At 41.8% G+C, this 20,205-nt stretch overlaps 1 protein-coding gene across 1 annotated transcript; it reads right to left on the bottom strand.

Annotated features, from left to right (window-relative positions):
* Positions 1 to 17,807: 17,807 nt before the first annotated feature.
* g0s2 (G0/G1 switch 2) lies at positions 17,808 to 18,803 on the bottom strand. The gene is made up of 2 exons (XM_060069765.1): positions 18,653 to 18,803; positions 17,808 to 18,538 (listed from the first exon to the last, which is right to left on the bottom strand). The coding sequence occupies exon 2, from the start codon at positions 18,522 to 18,524 to the stop codon at positions 18,138 to 18,140; it is 387 nt and encodes a 128-aa protein (XP_059925748.1). The 5' UTR covers positions 18,525 to 18,538; positions 18,653 to 18,803; the 3' UTR covers positions 17,808 to 18,137.
* Positions 18,804 to 20,205: the final 1,402 nt, after the last annotated feature.

Raw genomic sequence — 20,205 nt, 5'->3', positions numbered from 1 at the left:
GATTTGTGAAACCTTTTTTCTATTTGTGAAAATGCAATACAGTCTCATTTTAATGCTTTTTAAGGGTCCAGACTGCATTAGAACGGGTCCTGATTGAAAACCACTACACCTAGACTCTTCAAATCTGGACTAAATTATCACAGTGAGGCTATACATTATATAAAACATAGTTTCAGATTTGTGAAACCTTTTTTCTATTTGTGAAAATGCAATACAGTCTCATTTTAATGCTTTTTAAGGGTCCAGACTGCATTAGAACGGGTCCTGATTGAAAACCACTACACCTAGACTCTTCAAATCTGGACTAAATTATCACAGTGAGGCTATACATTATATAAAACATAGTTTCAGATTTGTGAAACCTTTTTTCTATTTGTGAAAAATAAATGCAATACAGGCTCATTTTAATGCTTTTTAGGGGCCTGACTGCATTAGAACGGGTCCTGATTGAAAACCACTACACCTAGACTCTTCAAATCTGGACTAAATTATCACAGTGAGGCTATACATTTCCCTGGTGGAGGTCACTGAGGTAGTCAAACATCTCCGCAGTGGCAAAGCCCCAGGGATTGATGAGATCCAGCCAGAAATGCTAAAGGCTCTGGGTGTTGAGGGGCTGTCATGGTTGACACGCCTATTCAACATCGCGTGGGAGTCGGGTACAGTGCCAAAGGAGTGGCAAACCGGGGTGGTGGTTCCCCTGTTCAAAAAGGGGGACCAGAGAGTGTGTGCCAATTACCGGGGTATCACACTTCTCAGCCTCCCTGGTAAAGTCTACTCCAAGGTGCTGGAAAGGAGAGTTCGGCCGATCGTCGAACCTCAGATTGAAGAGGAACAATGCGGTTTTCGCCCCGGACGTGGAACTACGGACCAGCTCTTCACTCTCGCAAGGATCCTGGAGGGGGCCTGGGAGTATGCCCATCCGGTCTACATGTGTTTTGTGGATCTGGAGAAGGCGTATGACCGGGTCCCCCGGGAGAAACTGTGGGAGGTGCTGCGGGAGTATGGGGTAAGGGGGTCTATCCTCAGGGCCATCCAATCTTTGTACTCCCAAAGCGAGAGCTGTGTTCCTGTTCTCGGCAGCCAGTCAGTTTCGTTCTCAGTGGGTGCTGGTCTCCGCCAGGGCTGCGCCTTGTCACCAACCCTGTTTGTGATATACATGGACAGGATATCGAGGCGTAGTCATGGTGGGGAGGGGTTGCAGTTCGGTGGCCTGAGGATCTCGTCACTGCTTTTTGCAGATGATGTGGTCCTCATTGGATCATCGGCCTGTGACCTTCAGCACTCACTTGATCGGCTGGCGGCCGAGTGTGAATCGGCTGGGATGAGGATCAGCACCGCTAAATCTGAGGCCATGACTCTTAGCAGGAAACCGGTGGATTGCTTACTCCGGGTAGGAAATGAGTCCTTAGCCCAAGTGAAGGAGTTCAAGTACCTCGGGGTCTTGTTCGCGAGTGAGGGTACTATGGAGCGTGAGATTGGCCGGAGAATCGGAGCAGCGGGGGCGGTATTGCGTTCGCTTTACCGCACCGTTGTAACGAAAAGAGAGCTGAGCCGCAAGGCAAAGCTCTCGATCTACCGGTCGATCTTCATTCCTATCCTCACCTATGATCATGAGGGCTGGGTGATGACCGAAAGGACGAGATCGCGGGTACAAGCGGCCGAGATGAGTTTTCTCAGAAGGGTGGCTGGCGTCTCCCTTAGGGATAGGGTGAGAAGCTCAGCCATCCGTGAGGAACTCGGATTAGAGCCGCTGCTCCTTTACTTAGAAAGGAGTCAGCTGAGGTGGTTCGGGCATCTGGTAAGGATGCCCACTGGGCGCCTTCCTTGGGAGGTGTTTCAGGCACGTCCAGTGGGGAGGAGACCTCGGGGAAGACCCAGGACTAGGTGGAGAGATTATATCTCAACACTGGCCTGGGAACGCCTCGGGATCCCCCCGTCAGAGCTGGTCAATGTGGCCCGGGAAAGGGAAGTCTGGGGCCCCCTGCTTGAGCTGCTCCCCCCGCGACCCGACCCCGGATAAGCGGATGAGGATGAGGATGAGGAGGCTATACATTATATAAAACATAGTTTCAGATTTGTGAAACCTTTTTTCTATTTGTGAAAATGCAATACAGGCTCATTTTAATGCTTTTTAGGGGTCCGACTGCATTAGAACTGATCCTGATTGAAAACCACTACACCTAGACTCTTCAAATCTGGACTACATTATATTGCAGGACAATTCGATCAGGAAAGACAGAAACTGGCTCTCTTTAGTTTTCGTTTATTCTCTCTTTACATCATGACACTGGGTCGCATATCATGAACAATCAACAATCAAACCATTTACAAGGTCCCTATATAACCTTACCCCCCGCTAATCAATTAATTCACGATTGTCTGTGTGTGACATGACGTCACCACTAAGGTGCGCTTGTTTTTAGCACCTTTAAAGCTGCAACAGACTCCCGGCCAATGAGACTCTTCTGGTTCTCATTACACATCAAGTTCAAGGGGATACAGTAATTGTACTGGTCTTCTGATTAGGTTCCTTGAAGGTAGCATAACAAGGCAAGAGCGTACCTTTCCATCTCTTCCGATATAAACTTCTTTGATTCTTCCCATTTTCCAAAGATGTTTGGGCAGTTTGTCTTCGTTCACTAGGATAACGTCTCCGAGCTTTAACTCTGTGCATCTTTTTACATGAGATGAGCAATGTGCAGATCGTAGCTCCAGGAGATATTCCTTCTTCCAGCGGGTCCAATATGTAGGCCTATTGATTAGGCGCTGTCTGTATTTCCACCTTTTGTTTAACTGACGTTGGTCTGTGTTGGGGGCCGCTGCGGTTACGTTGCCAGCGGATGGGAGCGCTATTAGACGCTGACCAATTAGAAAATGGGATGGCGTTAGAGGGACAGGCTCTTCGCTGCTGGTGTGGATGAAAGTGATGGGACGGGAATTAACAACTGCTTCCACTTCTATCAGAATGGTTTCGATTTCTTCATATTTCAGACATGATTTTCCCAGAACTTTACGTAGGCACGTCTTCACCGACCTCACCATTCTCTCCCACATTCCACCCCACCAAGCAGCTCATTCAGCTATAAACTTCCAGATTATTCGTTTTTCAGCAAAGAATTCCTGTAGTTCTTTAGATGACAGGGAATCCCACAATGCTGTCAACTCCTTGTTGGCTCGTTTAAACGTTTTAGCATTGTCTGAATATATTGTGGTACATAGTCCTCTGCGTGACACAAAACGTCTGAACGCCAGCAGGAACTTTTCCGTAGTCAAATCAGTCACCAACTCTAAATGAATGGCTCTGGTGACTGCACAGGTGAAAAGAGCAATATAACATTTTCCTTGATTCTTACTGTACATAGGTCCAGCAAAATCCACTCCCGTGATCTCAAACGGAGGCGCTTCTTCAATGCGCTGCGCAGGTAAAGGCGCTGAAATCTGCTGGGCTGGTTTGGCTTTATATTTACGACAGATAAGACAAGCGTGTACAACTCTTTTCGTCAGTTGTCTTCCTTTCATTATCCAGAATCTTTCTCTCGCTTGGTTTAGCGTGTCTTGGAGACCAGAATGCAACACTTGCTGGTGACATTTTCTTACAATCAGCTCAGAAAACATGTAATTTGCAGGGAGGATGCAGGGATGCTTTTGTTCAAACTTCAATCCTGTCATCTGTAACCTGCCTCCCACTCTTAGTACTCCACTGTCATCCAGAAAGGGACTTAGAGACTTAATTTTGGACTGAAAGTTAACTTCTTTACCTCTTTTCAGTTGATTGATTTCTTCGTAGAAACTTTGATTCTGCGTTAATCGGATACAATAAAGCTCTGCTTCAGCGATTTCTCCAGCTATTAATGTTCCGGTGCTTTTTGCCTTTTCTCTGGCGTTGTTTATGAATCGTCGGACCCAGGCAGTAATCCGCAGCATTCGGCTGAGGTCACTGTGGTTCTTTATTTCGAGTATTTCCATTTCCTTTGAACCTTTGGAATTTAACAAACTGGTAATTTCCACAACTGCCATATTTTCTTTTACAGCATCATCATTTTCGTTTGGTTCAATATCATTGTCACGGTAATTTACATCTCTTTGCTTAAGCCACTCTGGGCCCGTCCACCACAGAGTGTTGTCTAGCAACTGGTTCACACTTATGCCCCTTGTGGCGCTATCGGCAGGATTTTCTTTCCCTTTACAAAAGCTCCACTGCTCAGGTTCTGTGAGACTCTGGATCTCTCGGACTCTGTTTTCCACAAAGGGTTTCCACTGTTTTGCTTTTTATCCAGTGCAAAGTTATCATAGAATCACTCCACAGTTTCACTTGATTCTTTTCCATTTCAAGGTGCGTAATTACATAGTGACTGAGTCTAGCTCCGATGAGAGCACCGAGGAGTTCTAGTCTCGGTAAAGTTACTTTTTTAAGTGGCGCTACTCTTGTTTTTGCTGTTATAAGAGTCACTGTGCACTCACCCTTTTCGGGGATAACTCTCATGTAGGCAGCTGCGCAGTATGCACTTTCACTCGCATCACTGAAGACGTGAACCTCTTTTTTAACAGGTGGATTCAGGTCAGTGAACGCCTCTTGATAACACCTTGGAATATTAATTTGTCTGATGCGAGGTAATTCTGTGCACCACTGCTGCCAAAGCTGCAACAGATCCTCAGGTAACTCAATGTCCCATGTTAAGCCCCGTTCCCACATTTTTTGGAAAAGGCATTTTACTCTGATTGTGAAAGGGGACAGAAATCCGATTGGATCAAAGATGCGAGCAGCAGCCTGCAACACGCCTCTTTTTGTGTTTGTTGAGGTTTTCAGGAACTCAATCAAACTGGTCAAATCGAAAACAAAGTCATCTTGTTCCGTTCTCCATGTTAGTCCAAGAACTTTTAACACATTATTTTTCACTTCGACTTTTCCACTTATCGTGTTTTCCATTTCTTCATCCCACAGGTCTTTCAGCTCTCCAGAGTTTGTGCTCCATTTGCACAAACTCATTCCTGCTTCTTTTAAGATGCTTTTAGCTTGCGTGGCGAGGTTGGCCGCTGACTGTACACTAGGGGCACTACAGATCAAATCATCTACATACAAACACTTATCAAGGATAGATGTCACAGTGGGATGCATTTGCTGATATTTTTTCAAATGGTATCTAATGGTTGCTGCCAACAGAAAGGGACTAGGGGAAGCACCAAACGGGACTCTGGTCATGCGCAGAATGCTTACATTAGGTTTTTCGTTGGCTTTTGGCAAGTCATTTAACCACAAGAATCGTAATGCATCCCTGTCTTGCTCTCGAATATATATCTGTAGAAAGGCCTTTGTGATATCAGCCATAAATGCCACTTCGTGTTTTCTGAATTTTAACAGGATGCTTAGTAACTCAGGATTCAGATTTGGGCCTGTCATTAAGCAGTCATTTAGTGATTGACAACCTTCAGCATGGGACGAAGCATCAAATACAACTCTTAACTTTGTGGTCAAACGCTCTTCATTAATGACTGCTCTGTGGGGGAGATAGTACGTGGGATTATCAGTGACCACATTTTGCACGCGCTCCACTATTCCCTGACTGGCGTACTCCTTGATGACGTCACTGTACTTTTCATAAAGTGGCACATTATTTTGAAACTTTTTTACAAGCTGATCAAAACGTCTTTTGGCAACATTATAGTTGGAGGGCAGGTCATGGTCTTCATTTTTCCAAGGTAATCTCACCTCGTATCTTTCTTCTTTGAACTGGACAGTTTTTTCAAACAGCTGCAATGCCTCCTCATTACTTTTCAGTGATTCTTTTTCATTCATTATCCCGATGGATTCGATTTCCCAGAAGGAGCGCAGTGTGTGATTTATTTTCTAGTCCAACACTCACGTGCAGAGTTCCGACATCTGTAGGTTCTGTTTCAGTTGTCACATTTAGCATGGATACGGTTCCTTGTATTAACCATCCAAACTTGCTGTCCAGCGCCACCAGCGACTCTGAGAGGCGCTCCAATTTTCCTGTCAGTAGTGATCGCCACCGATGAGGACTCCAAGCTCCTGCGTCTCCATTCCGCTCACTGAAGTGTCAGCCAGCTGCAGGCCTTTTCGCTCCAGTTCTCTGCGCACTTCCTCTCCCGCTACTCTCATAATGGAAGAGCACACTCTTGGGATTTCCAACACTTCCAACTGTACACTTTGGCCATTTCTGATGTTGCTCAGTGTTAATTTTACTTTATTACAGGTGATATTTTGTGGGACACTAGAGCCAAACGTGTGTAACTTTAGAGTCTCTTCACCTACTTTGGGGAGGTTGAGCGCACTGGAGATATCTTTACGCACAAAGCTTCGCTGACTCCCTCCGTCCAGGAGACAGCGGGTGAGTTGCCTTGTAACTGGAGTTTCTATCCAGACAGTAGCGGTCTGAAGGAGAACTGATTCTCGCTTTGATTCATTGGGAGACATGGACATCACGGCATCTGCCGGTTCATTTTCTTTTCTGAATTCACGCCCATCATAGGAGCACACAGCTTGGTGATGACGTTGATTACATTTCTCACAAGAGATACCTTTAGTGCGACAATCCTTGGCAACATGTCTCGTTCCAAAACACACAAAGCATCTTCCTTGATTTTTTTAACTTTTCTTTTTTCTCAGGCACAGACATTTCATGGCAGTGTTTAGACTGGTGATTATTTTTCTCACAAAAAAAACAATATCGTCTGTCCATTTGGTTCGCCGCATAAAGGGTAGACGTTGTCATTGTGTTATGTCGTCTTGTTCGCATTTCCCATGCGCCTGGTGTTTCCTTTTCACGTTCCTTACTTGTGCGCTCTTTTCCGCTTTTAGACATGTTGGCCGTGCGCTCCCGGCTGTCCACTTCTTTTTGAATGAAGCTCATCAGTTCTTCCACTTTCCAGACATCATCCTCTTCAACTTGTTTGCTGAAGTCTAATGTTATCTCTTCGGGAATGAGCTTCATTAGAATGGGGCACAGTAAGCTACCATACGTGTCAGAGACGACTCCCATCGAAGCCAGACTATGAATTTGGATTTCACAATTATCATACAAATATCTGAGCGATTTTATGTCACTGACATTTTTTACAGGATTAAGATTCAACAATTTGGTCATATGAGCATTAATTACCAAATCCTTTCGGCCAAATCTTTTCTGCAGCAGCTGAGTAGCGTTTTCATAATTTGAATCAGTTAATGGTAACCCAGCGACTACATTGGCAGCTGCGCCAGTGAGATATGATCTCAGATAACTGAATTTATCCGTTTTTGTTAAGCTATGATTACTGTTCACTGCCATGTCAAACTGTCCCCAAAAGTACTGCCACTGGCTGATGTCTCCAGAATATTTTTCTATCACAAGTTTAGGCAGCTTCACGTTATTACGCATGGGGTTAGATTCAACAGACATTGCAGACTCTGCATCATCTTTCGCTCTTCTTAGCGCTCTCCTTGTCCTCGTCTTCCTCAGTGATATATTGATCTTTGTATTCCAAGGCTCTTGAAACCTCATCTTCTATATCTTCTGTCGCTGTTTGTTCTTCCACATCCAAATCCATTTTAGTCAAATAATCTTCTTTCAATATCAATTGCTCCAGCAACTCTTCCAATGCATCATGATCTGGTCTTTCTTTAACAAGTTCGTCGTCAATCTTGTTAATCAGTCTGGTTACAGCGGTCCGGATTGAGGATCTTTTTTTCTTTCTACGGTCGATTTCAGCCATTGTTCCTTTTTTCTGTCTTCTTGTTTGTCTTGCAAACCAATGGACTTTTCGTCCTCTTCTTCCTTCATCTAAATGTTCCCTGGTTTCGGCACCAACTATTGCAGGACAATTCGATCAGGAAAGACAGAAACTGGATCTCTCTTTAGTTTTCGTTTATTCTCTCTTTACATCATGACACTGGGTCGCATATCATGAACAATCAACAATCAAACCATTTACAAGGTCCCTATATAACCTTACCCCCCGCTAATCAATTAATTCACGATTGTCTGTGTGTGACATGACGTCACCACTAAGGTGCGCTTGTTTTTAGCACCTTTAAAGCTGCAACACATTATCACAGTGAGGCTATACATTATGTAAAACATAGTTTCAGATTTGTGAAACCTTTACCCTATTTGTGAAAATGCAATAAAGGCATTAATGCAATAAAGGAAACTTATTTTTGTTTGTGGATTTATTTTACATTTATACATACCGATATCAGTTTGTGTGTGCATTGAAATGTATTTGTGAGAAGAGAGTAATTTATATATTAATCACAAATAGAAAAAAGGTTTCACAAATCTGAAACTATGTTTTACATAATGTATAGCCTCACTGTGATAATTTAGTCCAGATTTGAAGAGTCTAGGTGTAGTGGTTTTCAATCAGGATCAGTTCTAATGCAGTCGGACCCCTAAAAAGCATTAAAATGAGCCTGTATTGCATTTTCACAAATAGGGTAAAGGTTTCACAAATCTGAAACTATGTTTTACATAATGTATAGCCTCAATGTGATCATTTAGTCCAGATTTGAAGAGTCTAGGTGCAGTGGTTTTCAATCAGGATCAGTTCTAATGCAGTCTGACCCCTTAAAAGCATTAAAATGAGGCTGTATTGCATTTTCACAAATAGGGTAAAGGTTTCACAAATCTGAAACTATGTTTTACATAATGTATAGCCTCAATGTGATCATTTAGTCCAGATTTGAAGAGTCTAGGTGCAGTGGTTTTCAATCAGGACCCGTTCGAATGCAGTCTGGACCCTTAAAAAGCCTTAAAATGAGCCTGTATTGCATTTTCACAAATAGAAAAAAGGTTTCACAAATCTGAAACTATGTTTTATATAATGTATAGCCTCACTGTGATAATTTAGTCCAGATTTGAAGAGTCTAGGTGTAGTGGTTTTCAATCAGGATCCGTTCTAATGCGGTCAGGACCCCTAATAAGCATTAAAATGAGCCTTTATTGCATTTTCACAAATAGGGTAAAGGTTTCACAAATCTGAAACTATGTTTTACATAATGTATAGCCTCACTGTGATAATTTAGTCCAGATTTGAAGAGTCTAGGTGTAGTGGTTTTCAATCAGGATCAGTTCTAATGCAGTCGGACCCCTAAAAAGCATTAAAATGAGCCTGTATTGCATTTTCACAAATAGAAAAAAGGTTTCACAAATCTGAAACTATGTTTTATATAATGTATAGCCTCACTGTGATAATTTAGTCCAGATTTGAAGAGTCTAGGTGTAGTGGTTTTCAATCAGGACCCGTTCTAATGCAGTCAGGCCCCTAAAAAGCATTAAAATGAGCCTGTATTGCATTTTCACAAATAGAAAAAAGGTTTCACAAATCTGAAACTATGTTTTATATAATGCATAGCCTCACTGTGATAATTTAGTCCAGATTTGAAGAGTCTAGGTGTAGTGGTTTTCAATCAGGACCCGTTCTAATGCGGTCTGGACCCTTAAAAAGCATTAAAATGAGACTGTATTGCATTTTCACAAATAGAAAAAAGGTTTCACAAATCTGAAACTATGTTTTATATAATGTATAGCCTCACTGTGATAATTTAGTCCAGATTTGAAGAGTCTAGGTGTAGTGGTTTTCAATAAGGATCAGTTCTAATGCGGTCTGGACCCCTAAAAAGCATTAAAATGTGCCTTTATTGCATTTTCACAGATAGGGTAAAGGTTTCACAAATCGGAAACTATGTTTTACATAATGTATAGCCTCACTGTGATAATTTAGTCCAGATTTGAAGAGTCTAGGTGTAGTGGTTTTCAATCAGGATCAGTTCTAATGCAGTCAGGCCCCTAAAAAGCATTAAAATGAGCCTTTATTGCATTTTCACAAATAGGGTAAAGGTTTCACAAATCTGAAACTATGTTTTACATAATGTATATCCTCACTGTGATAATTTAGTCCAGATTTGAAGAGTCTAGGTGTAGTGGTTTTCAATCAGGACCCGGTCTAATGCGGTCTGGACCCTTAAAAAGCATTAAAATGAGACTGTATTGCATTTTCACAAATAGAAAAAAGGTTTCACAAATCTGAAACTATGTTTTATATAATGTATAGCCTCACTGTGATAATTTAGTCCAGATTTGAAGAGTCTAGGTGTAGTGGTTTTCAATAAGGATCAGTTCTAATGCGGTCTGGACCCCTAAAAAGCATTAAAATGTGCCTTTATTGCATTTTCACAAATGGGGTAAAGGTTTCACAAATCGGAAACTATGTTTTACATAATGTATAGCCTCACTGTGATAATTTAGTCCAGATTTGAAGAGTCTAGGTGTAGTGGTTTTCAATCAGGGTCAGTTCTAATGCAGTCAGGCCCCTAAAAAGCATTAAAATGAGCCTTTATTGCATTTTCACAAATAGGGTAAAGGTTTCACAAATCTGAAACTATGTTTTACATAATGTATATCCTCACTGTGATAATTTAGTCCCGATTTGAAGAGTCTAGGTGCAGTGGTTTTCAAGCAGGACCCGTTCTAATGCAGTCTGGACCCTTAAAAAGCATTAAAATGTGCCTTTATTGCATTTTCACAAATAGGGTAAAGGTTTCACAAATCGGAAACTATGTTTTACATAATGTATAGCCTCACTGTGATAATTTAGTCCAGATTTGAAGAGTCTAGGTGTAGTGGTTTTCAATCAGGGTCAGTTCTAATGCAGTCAGGCCCCTAAAAAGCATTAAAATGAGCCTTTATGGCATTTTCACAAATAGGGTAAAGGTTTCACAAATCTGAAACTATGTTTTACATAATGTATATCCTCACTGTGATAATTTAGTCCCGATTTGAAGAGTCTAGGTGCAGTGGTTTTCAAGCAGGACCCGTTCTAATGCAGTCTGGACCCTTAAAAAGCATTAAAATTAGCCTGTATTGCATTTTCACAAATAGAAAAAAGGTTTCACAAATCTGAAACTATGTTTTATATAATGTATAGCCTCACTGTGATAATTTACTCCAGATTTGAAGAGTCTAGGTGTAGTGGTTTTCAATCAGGACCGATTTGAAGATTATCACAACCGTTTTAAGGTGGACCAGCAATTGCCGAATCGGACGCTGCGAATCGGATGCCAACTCCAGCGTCGTGGGCGCTCCTATGTTTGAGCGACTCGTCATTGAAAGGCTACTTTATTACATATTTAATTTACTTTTTCACATTTTTGTCGAGTTTAAATCGTGATTCTTCATCAAGTAATGGAGGTTTATTCTCTGCTGGGGTCACCACGTATCCAAATCCAACGAGACGCACTTACGCTAGAGCGGACCTTCTGGAGCTTCAACTCGCTTGCGAAACAGTTGATTTATCACCCGAACAACTGGATTTCATACCAACAACTCTGATAAAGAAGACAATACGGAGGAAAAGAAGATCGAGAGGAGGAAATAGGAACAGGATAGGAGACGAGGAAGTAAACTCGTTGCCAGGGCGACTAACTGGCGGCGCGCACAGTCGCAGCGGCCCCTCTTGAGATCTGTGAGATTGAGATTGAATGTTTGAGTGTGAGACGTCCTACGAACGTAGTTTATGACAGGGAAACAATATTAAACATTAGGACATTGAGAGCGAGTAACATCAATGGCATTCGCTGGCATCTGGACATACTACGCAAACACAGGATACTAACGGACACTGTGACACCGTGCCCGCAACTGCCCGGAGGAGGAAGCAGCAGAGACGGGGTGGACGTAAACAAACTGAACAGCTTCTTTCAGCTCCTACCCTCCAAGAAACGCTATCGCAGCTTAAGATGCTCCACCACCAGGCTGCGGAACAGCTTCCTACCTCAAGCTGTCAGGATGCTCAATGCACCAGCGTCCCAGATCTTCTCATTGGACTTTATTTATTTATTATTTATTTATTTATTCATCATTGGGACGTTTGTTTGTTTGAAATGTATGTTGATCTTGATCCGTGAGAAACGCCTTCTCGTTTTGTTGTTCAATCAACAAAATGACAATAAATTTGATTTGATTTGATTTGATTTGATTTTGATTTGATTCCGTTAGTTACAATGTAAATTGTTGGTATTTAGAATACTGTTACATTGTTGAAATCAACGGGTTACAATGCGTTGATTAGGATGCGTGCTCAGCCGCACGCATTATGGGAATTATTGTTTTGATTATCGGTAACTCCAAGGGCCCTATCTTGCATCCGGCGCAAGTGACTTAGTCACTGGCGCATGTGTCGTTGCTAGTTTACAACTGGCGCAGAGCGTTCTTTTCCCACCAGCGCCACTCGCCGGTAAATTAGGGATTGATCATGCGCCCCAAGGGGCGGTTCGGCGGAAGGAGGAGGCGTGTTCTGGCGCAAACGCTATTTTGCCGTTGCTGAATACCATTGCGCTACTGACCAGGAAATACCTGGTTTAAAGTCAGTGGCGCGTTGTTCAGATGCTATTTTAAGGGCGGATGCATAGCCTACATGCGCATGCGATGCATACGGATTGCTTGTGCACCTCGCGCATACACTTTGCTTCTCTCGTCTACCTAGCCGCACATTCTTGGTAAATTATTTGGGAAAGAACAGCTGATGCAGCGGTAATAAGTTGTACTTTTAAATCAATGCATCTGCAAACACCGTACAGCAAACACATATTTTCTTGACACAGACATCGTATAGGCCTACATGCCCATAACTTTTAGGATTGATGAGTATTTGATCGTGAAAAACATTGTTTTACCGCGAGTGAGTGTTAAAAAGAATGAATGAATGCGGGCGCGCGTGTGTGCTCTGTTTAAACACACGCAAACTAAACACGTAACGCATAATACAATCAATGGCAATGTCTATTACCGCGGAGACACATGCATATTAGGATAGCATACAATACTGATAAGAAACAATGTTTATAATGTATTGCGTATTTCATTAAATAGATCAGTTACCGCATATCATATGTTATATTATTTACGTTTTCTTTGGCGAAATTTATTTGAGGACTCAGTATTTCTGAAGTTGTGGAAGAAAACCCCTTATTCCATGTGTGAATTAGGCCATATTATTTGGCAATAAACTGAGCCATTTGCAGTTTGAAATTCATGTGCATCTGTCTCATCGGAGACTGCAGACGCGCTGTCAAAATATCAACTCGCCCGATTCAAATGCGGTCATGGCTCTTAAAGGGGATGGGAGCTGGCACTCTCATTGGTTTGTTGGACGTTACGCCCAAACCACACCTACGGGTAATTAGGCTGCTTCAGACCAACCCTTTTGACACTTGCGCCGCGACGCAAGTGTCATTTATCCGCCTGTAAAATAGCGATGGCGCCGTAGAACCGCCCACAAAGCTACTTGCGCTTTGCGCTTTCCACTTGCGTTTCAGACCGTTAAAATAGGGCCCCAAGACTACCAAAGGCTATGTCAACTTTTATGTTATCTGACATTTTATGTAATCTGACATTAAATGACCTACTGTTATTTATCATCTGTATAGTTATTGTCATGTTGGAAAGTCCACAACTGCTGGAGTCAAGTTCCTTGTCTGTAAGAATGCTTGGTCAATAAACCTGATCTGATTCGTCCATCTAATTTGTCCAGTTGTCCACGAACCTCATCATCACTCGAATGACTCGATGAGGTAGCCTAGTAGGTGTCATGTCACAGCTTCTTGGCACATACTGCCCACCGTAGTTTTTGGACAAGCGAGCACTATTAGTTTGAATGCAATATACAATTGTACCACTAGATGGGAGTAATTTTTACACAGTGTCCCTTTAAGCTAGTCTCGCCTGGTAGACCTGAATGGCGATGGCGAAAAACGAACAGTATAGCGCTAACGTATATTGCGTCAAGCAGACTATAATCAAACTATCAAAATGTACACAAACACTACGATTACAAATATAAAACAGAAAGGCAATTACTCACTCGTCTCGACCCGATCCAGCAAAATTGCGATCCAGAGAACTTGCTTCAGAGCCTTCTTCCCGCTTCTTCTCTGGCGCTTCACTGACTTTACATTGTCAAATGGCGCATGCGCGTAATCCAACGCGCTGTTTCTTCAGAATAAAAGTTACTTAGAATGTTCAGATGTTGGTGCAGTGACAATAAATAATTTAATAGTATGAGTAAATATCTGGTAAAAAATACTCTTCCAAGTCAAGAACATTCATTACATGAATATGTTGCGTATATTTTCATGTTTTTTTTTCTAGTTCCTATTGAAACTTGATATTACACTGTAAGAATTGCTACTTTTGAGTAAATAAGTTACAATGCCTAAAAGTCATTTTTTTCAGTGTATGTGTCCTTTAACATACAGTGAAAATGAAGCTCATCTTAACCTTTCTTAGCCAGATGACTTTCATTGACTATGTGGATTTGGGGCCTTGCTCAGCAAGTGAGGCAGATTGTGTACTCGTTCCTCTTCTAAACTTTTCACACAGGGATACACTCTCTGTCCCACTCAAATTTAAAGTTACTTTGCCAATGCACAAGACTGGTTTAATATCTCTGTAAATTAACTCCCTCTTTTTACATAAAAATAAATAAAAGGCCTATGTCAGGCAGTTCAACTAGGCATTGACTCATGATCATGCTGCTGTTACTTATATCTGGAAATGTTCAGCAAAATCCTGGCCCTGATGCGACACACCTGCAGACTTAGAATTTCCGTCAGGCCTGGGTATCATACATCTTAATGTGCGGAGTTGAATCTCCAAATTGGACATGGTTAGGATTTGGGTTAGTTCAACTGATGCAGCTATTGTTGTTTTATCTGAAACTTGGTTAACTAAATCTGTTCATGATAAGGATGTATGCATTGATGGTTATAATGTTTTTCGACCTGACCACCCTTATAAGGGGGGTGGTGTTGCTACATACACCAAACGAAAATTGAATGTTAATTTAGTGCTCACTGAATCCTTCAGTAAACAATTTGAGCTTTTGGCCTTCAATTTATAAGTTTCGAAAGTCCATCATATCATGATAGTTGGTTGTTATAGGCCTCCATCTGCAATAGGTAACTCAATGTCCACACTGGTGAAATGTCTGTCACAATTGCAGGATAAAGAAATTGTTGGTTGGTGATCTTAACTGGGTTGGTTGACGCCTGTGTCAGATGCATTTAAAGCACAGTGTGATTCTTTAAATTTAACACAAATAATTACTCCCCCACCAGACTGAACCCATAATGTCCTGAGAAGTCATCACTTATTGATCTAATTTTGACTAATGTCCCTTTTGAATACTCTGTCACAGGTGTTTTCCCAAATGACGTAAGTGTTCACTGTGTGATAGCAGCAATAAGAGACACCAGGATTGTTAAGTGTAAACCTTGTTTTGTAGAAAGGCATAATTTGAAGATGTTTGTTGAGCAGGGTTTTTCTATATGACGTATATCAATTTGACTGAACCAGAATTGCCCTTATTGATGATGTTGAAATGGCTTGGTCATTTTTCCATGATACCTTTCATGAAATTCTAAACAAACATGCTCCTATGCGGAAGTTTAGAATTAAGGGTCGGGATAGCCCTTGGTTCACAGCTGAGCTTTCCGGCCTGCTTCATGAACGTAATGCAAAGACAAGAAAGTCAGGCACTGAGGCTGACTGGCTTCTCTTTCGACAGCTAAGAAACAAATGGACTTCTCTCTTCAGAAAAGCCATATCTGAGTTTTATCTAACTATTACTACAGAAAGTTTGAATGATCTGAGAAAATTCTGGAAAGCAATTAAAGCATTATCTGCTTCAAAAACCTGATATGATTTACCATCTAGTATAGTCAAAGACTCCATTGCTGTTCATGATAAGGTTTAAATGTTAAACGGTTTTAATGAACAGTTTATTTCTTCTGGGTTCCTGTTAAATTTTGCCCCACATTCTGCTGTGAAATCTGTCAATTTGAGTAACAATGGTAGTAATGTACACAACACTTTCAATCTTACCCCTTTTACGGTTGCTGAGGTTCACAAAGCATTAAAGCAATTGAACCCTAGAAGCAGCAGACTTATTAGCAGGTTAAAGGTTATGTCCATACTCATCAAACATTAAATGTGCATCAATCAGGGTTCCGAAAAAATCATAGCACCTCTACTGCTGCCATGAAAGTTTTAAATGACACCATAGGAGCACTAGATAAAAAAGAACATTGTGTATCACTCTTTAGTGATCTATCTAAAGCGTTTGATACGGTTGACCATCATATTCTAATACAGCAACTTAATAATATTGTTTTTTCTGATCATAGGCCTACTGTGGGATGGTGTGTCAACTACCTCACTGACAGAAACTCAGGCTACTCAGTTTGATGGTTTCAACAATCCCTTTCTCCTTCATGTCGTCTGAGTATAGAGTAAGTGTTTGTTTTTTTAACAACACATTGGCTACAATAGTTTTGAGTCCCGGGGACTGTGACACTGTAGTTATCCGAAAGTAGCCGAGCTTATTGGCTGAGCATAGGCTACATTACGTTAGCTTGAAGTCTGTGTGATGCTGTATAGGCTACTCAAAGCATAATTTATCTAGCTTTGCTAATGTTGTTCTCTTTCTTTCTTAGACAGTATCGGCTTCCTGTGTTGTCCAGGCCATCAGAGCTATTACCCATTACAAGATGGGCAGTACCGTGGCTACCAGGAGACAGTAGATGCTCAAGATGAGCTGTGACTATTTGACTCTAGCAAACGTTTTATTTTTGTAAATAGTTTTGTAAATAAAAACTTAAAATAAAAAATTCATGTTGGTTGTTGTGATTTGTTTACTAACCCAAGTGCTGATATACTAAAGTAGGCCTACTGTATGAGATAAACACTTATTTCAACTGGGGAGAAAAGGTTGAGTACAAATACTTGATATGCTGAGCTATTGTAATTAGCAAATGTTTTTATGCTGCACAGTAATATACAAATGATGCGTTTGAAAAAATTAGGGCAGAAGTCTAAACTAGTCAACGTATCACAGGGATATGTTTACACAAAGTTTGCCCGCGCTACCACTCGTGCTAGGACCATGGGTCCTTCCCACTCCAAATGGAAACAGGCTGACGGTGCAGCGAGCGCAATGCACTGAGGTAGTTGGAGTATTTCTGTGTCCCTCTGTATTTGAGCCAGAGGGACACTTTCTTCCTTTTTTCAGGCTAGGATGAACCGATTTCAATTATTTTTGCACATTTATAATACATAGAATTATTTACTTAATATAACCTTCATATCTCCACCAGTGAAGTATCCCTTTAAAAATAGTACTTAGCATCGTGTTGCATCTTTGTTGTATATAGGGGATGGGTTAACCTAGCGATTGTTAGTGCTTTTCGCTTGGTTCTATTAACGTCCTTACTGTACTGCCAGCGATATATTCTCTTTCTTCCGACAAATTTACTTATTTAAGTCACTTTGGATAAAAGCGTCTGCCAAATGCCCTTAATATGAATGTACATTTGTTGTGCTTTTTTGAGTAGATTTATATATTTTTTAGGATATACACATTTTATTTTGGCAAATATTGTATTCTTCTCCACACAGCCCTACAAACATCAATACAAGTTGGTTGTGCAGTAGGCTGAAGTGTGTTATACTGCCGCCCAGTGGTGGAACTGATTGATATTGGTCCACGTCCCTGTCGTCAATATCAGACGTGATCACGTTGATTCTTCTTTTCTTTCACAAGTTATCCTAAGTGGTAAATACGATAAAGTGCAATTTCAATTACTATTTATGCCTCAATAAACGTGCACATTTACAAATGTAATTGGTGGAGGGACACGAAATATATCAGCTATATTGTAAGATGTTTGAGAGAATAAAACACTGGAAGCTTAATTTAATAAAAAATACTCTCAAATCTAATGAAATTATTTGATACCTCGGAGACATTGATTCAGATTTTATCAAAACAAATGTTTATTCCGATGGAAAAGTTGCAATATCTAGACTTGAGTATGACTCCTTAGACAAACACTTTATATATAAAATCATTTTGACCCGAGGAGCTGCGTCAAACTGACCAGCAGTCAGTCAGACCTCTGGGAGTCAAAGACCCTGACCCAGCAGGGGGGCGCACACACACACACACACACACACACACACACACACACACACACACACACACACACACACACACACACACACACACACACACACACACACACACACACACACAATAATAAATACATATTTTCTTGTTAAAAGTCCATTTAAAACGCTCCATCAGGACGCATGAAGTCGGTTCGCTGCGGTTCTGAGAGCTTGTGGTCCGTGGGTCTTCGACAGGGCTGCAGCGGTCTTGTCTGTCTCCAAACAGGTCCCTCTCTGGACCTCCTCCTGCTGCTCTCTTCCTCGTCTCTTCACAGGCAGGCCCGCTACTATTGTCCTCCTCCTCGACTCTCCCAACATGAGCATGGCCATCTCGGCGTCGTCAGGGCCCTCCCCGGAGAAGGGATGGCACACAGTGTCCACCAGGCCGACCACCGTGCCCACCACCGTGCCGACCACCGCCACCACTGTGCCGAGCAGATACACCTTCAGCATCCCGCGGTTGGGCTTCTGGCTCAGCATCTCTCTGACGAAGGGGACGAGTTCCTGCACCGTTTCCATTCTTGTGGTTTCACCTGGGGAGCAGAAGGTTGGACAAATTAGTAAGCGATTCTTGGTATTATGATCATTACAATGTCATGAAAAACATTCAACATGTCCGGGCCAGAAGGATTAATAAAAAGACCTACGTTTTATCTCTTCCAGGTCGGTTGGACGGCGGACTCTGAACAGGAAAGTGTTCCTCTGGTGGTGAGACCATGTGAGACCTGGTTCTCCGCCGCGTCCCGGCTTCTTTATAAAGTCGCTTAGCTCCGCCCCCGCCGACTCCCAGCGTCTTTACAGAGGGGCCGCTTAGCTCCGCCCCAAAATGGGTCCCTAGCTCCGCCCCCGACGAGGCCCGTCACTCACCTGGCTTCAGGTCGGACACGTCGCACCCTTTTCACATGTCGTCAGTCAGGCACGTGCAGAGGGGGGGGGCTATGGGTGCCCGAGCCCCTGCCCTTTTCCCTCTGAAGGACCAAAGTGCCCTTTTGAGTGGTCGTTTAAATTTTCAATGCTTTGTAAAATTACACATTAACATGTGAATCAATTATTCGAGTATAAAAATGTCTAAAAGTAATGATACAGAAGTAAAGTTTGTACTTTGTAGCCTCGTTTACCGGCGCTCAGTGCGCTGCTGCCGCTGGGTGACGTCATAGGCTATCAACGTGACCTTTCACAATTTGCCTGCCTGCAAGATGCGCTTGTTGTTTTAAGAGACGGTACAACGCAGGGTAAGATCACTACAGAGTCAGACACAGACAGTTGTTTCCAAAACCATAAAGTTGATAATGCTAAATAAACTGTAACAGTTATCTCGTTTTGTAGTGTCATTTTGAAGTATAGGCCTATGTTTGCCAGCAAAAGCTTTTCAACTAGCATCGTTTTAACTGACCTGTGAAAGTGGCTACCACTCGGTTTATTTTCTATAGCCTACCAGCTAGCTATACAGCTAACCTATCTGGGAAACCTTTTGAAATTGCAAAGGGAAAGCATACATCGTTATATTTAATCTGTATACTCTGTAGTAACTACTTGGCCACATGCCATGGCCAAATCCGTTTCATGTCTACTCTGTCTCAGTGTCTCTGGCAGAACGGTGTGAAATTGGTTTTATATTCGACATTCGTCTATTTTCCGGGGTTGTATCTGTAATAGCGTCAAGTGTTTAGGGACCGTCAAAAAAGTGCAACGTCATTTTTTTAATTCTTAATAACTCACTTGAAATTATTCCTATCAACATCAAACCACTTCTGATGTGTTTATGTACTCGTTTTGTAGTCCCCACTACCCCTTGTTTTAAAGAAAAACTTTTAATTGTTTTTAAAAAATGCAAAAGTTTTCAGTGCATGTATTGCATCCATATTTAAGGCTTTATTTTTAATAGCTCACTTGTTCTTATAGATATCAACACCAAACCACTTCTGATAAACTCATTGTGGAGTTCCCACCACCCTGTGTTTAATAGAAAAACATTTAAAAAAAAAATTAAAGTCATACGTATACATTGTGTATAGTTAGGCTAATTCATATTCAAGGCTTTTATTTTGTGATAGCTTAATTGTTTTTATAGATATCAACACCAAACCACTTCTGATGAGTTCATGAACAAACATGTGCCCTTTTTTGAATTTGAGCCCCTGCCCCTCAAAGGGTCTCTGCACGGCCCTGTCGTCAGTAGTGGGGTAAAGGATTCTCCTGC

This window comes from Gadus macrocephalus, chromosome 13 (genome assembly GCF_031168955.1).
Source record: "Gadus macrocephalus chromosome 13, ASM3116895v1".
Taxonomy (NCBI): Eukaryota; Metazoa; Chordata; class Actinopteri; order Gadiformes; family Gadidae; genus Gadus; species Gadus macrocephalus.
The sequence above is the reverse complement of the archived record's forward strand: the minus strand, read 5'-3'. Positions and strand labels throughout refer to the sequence as shown.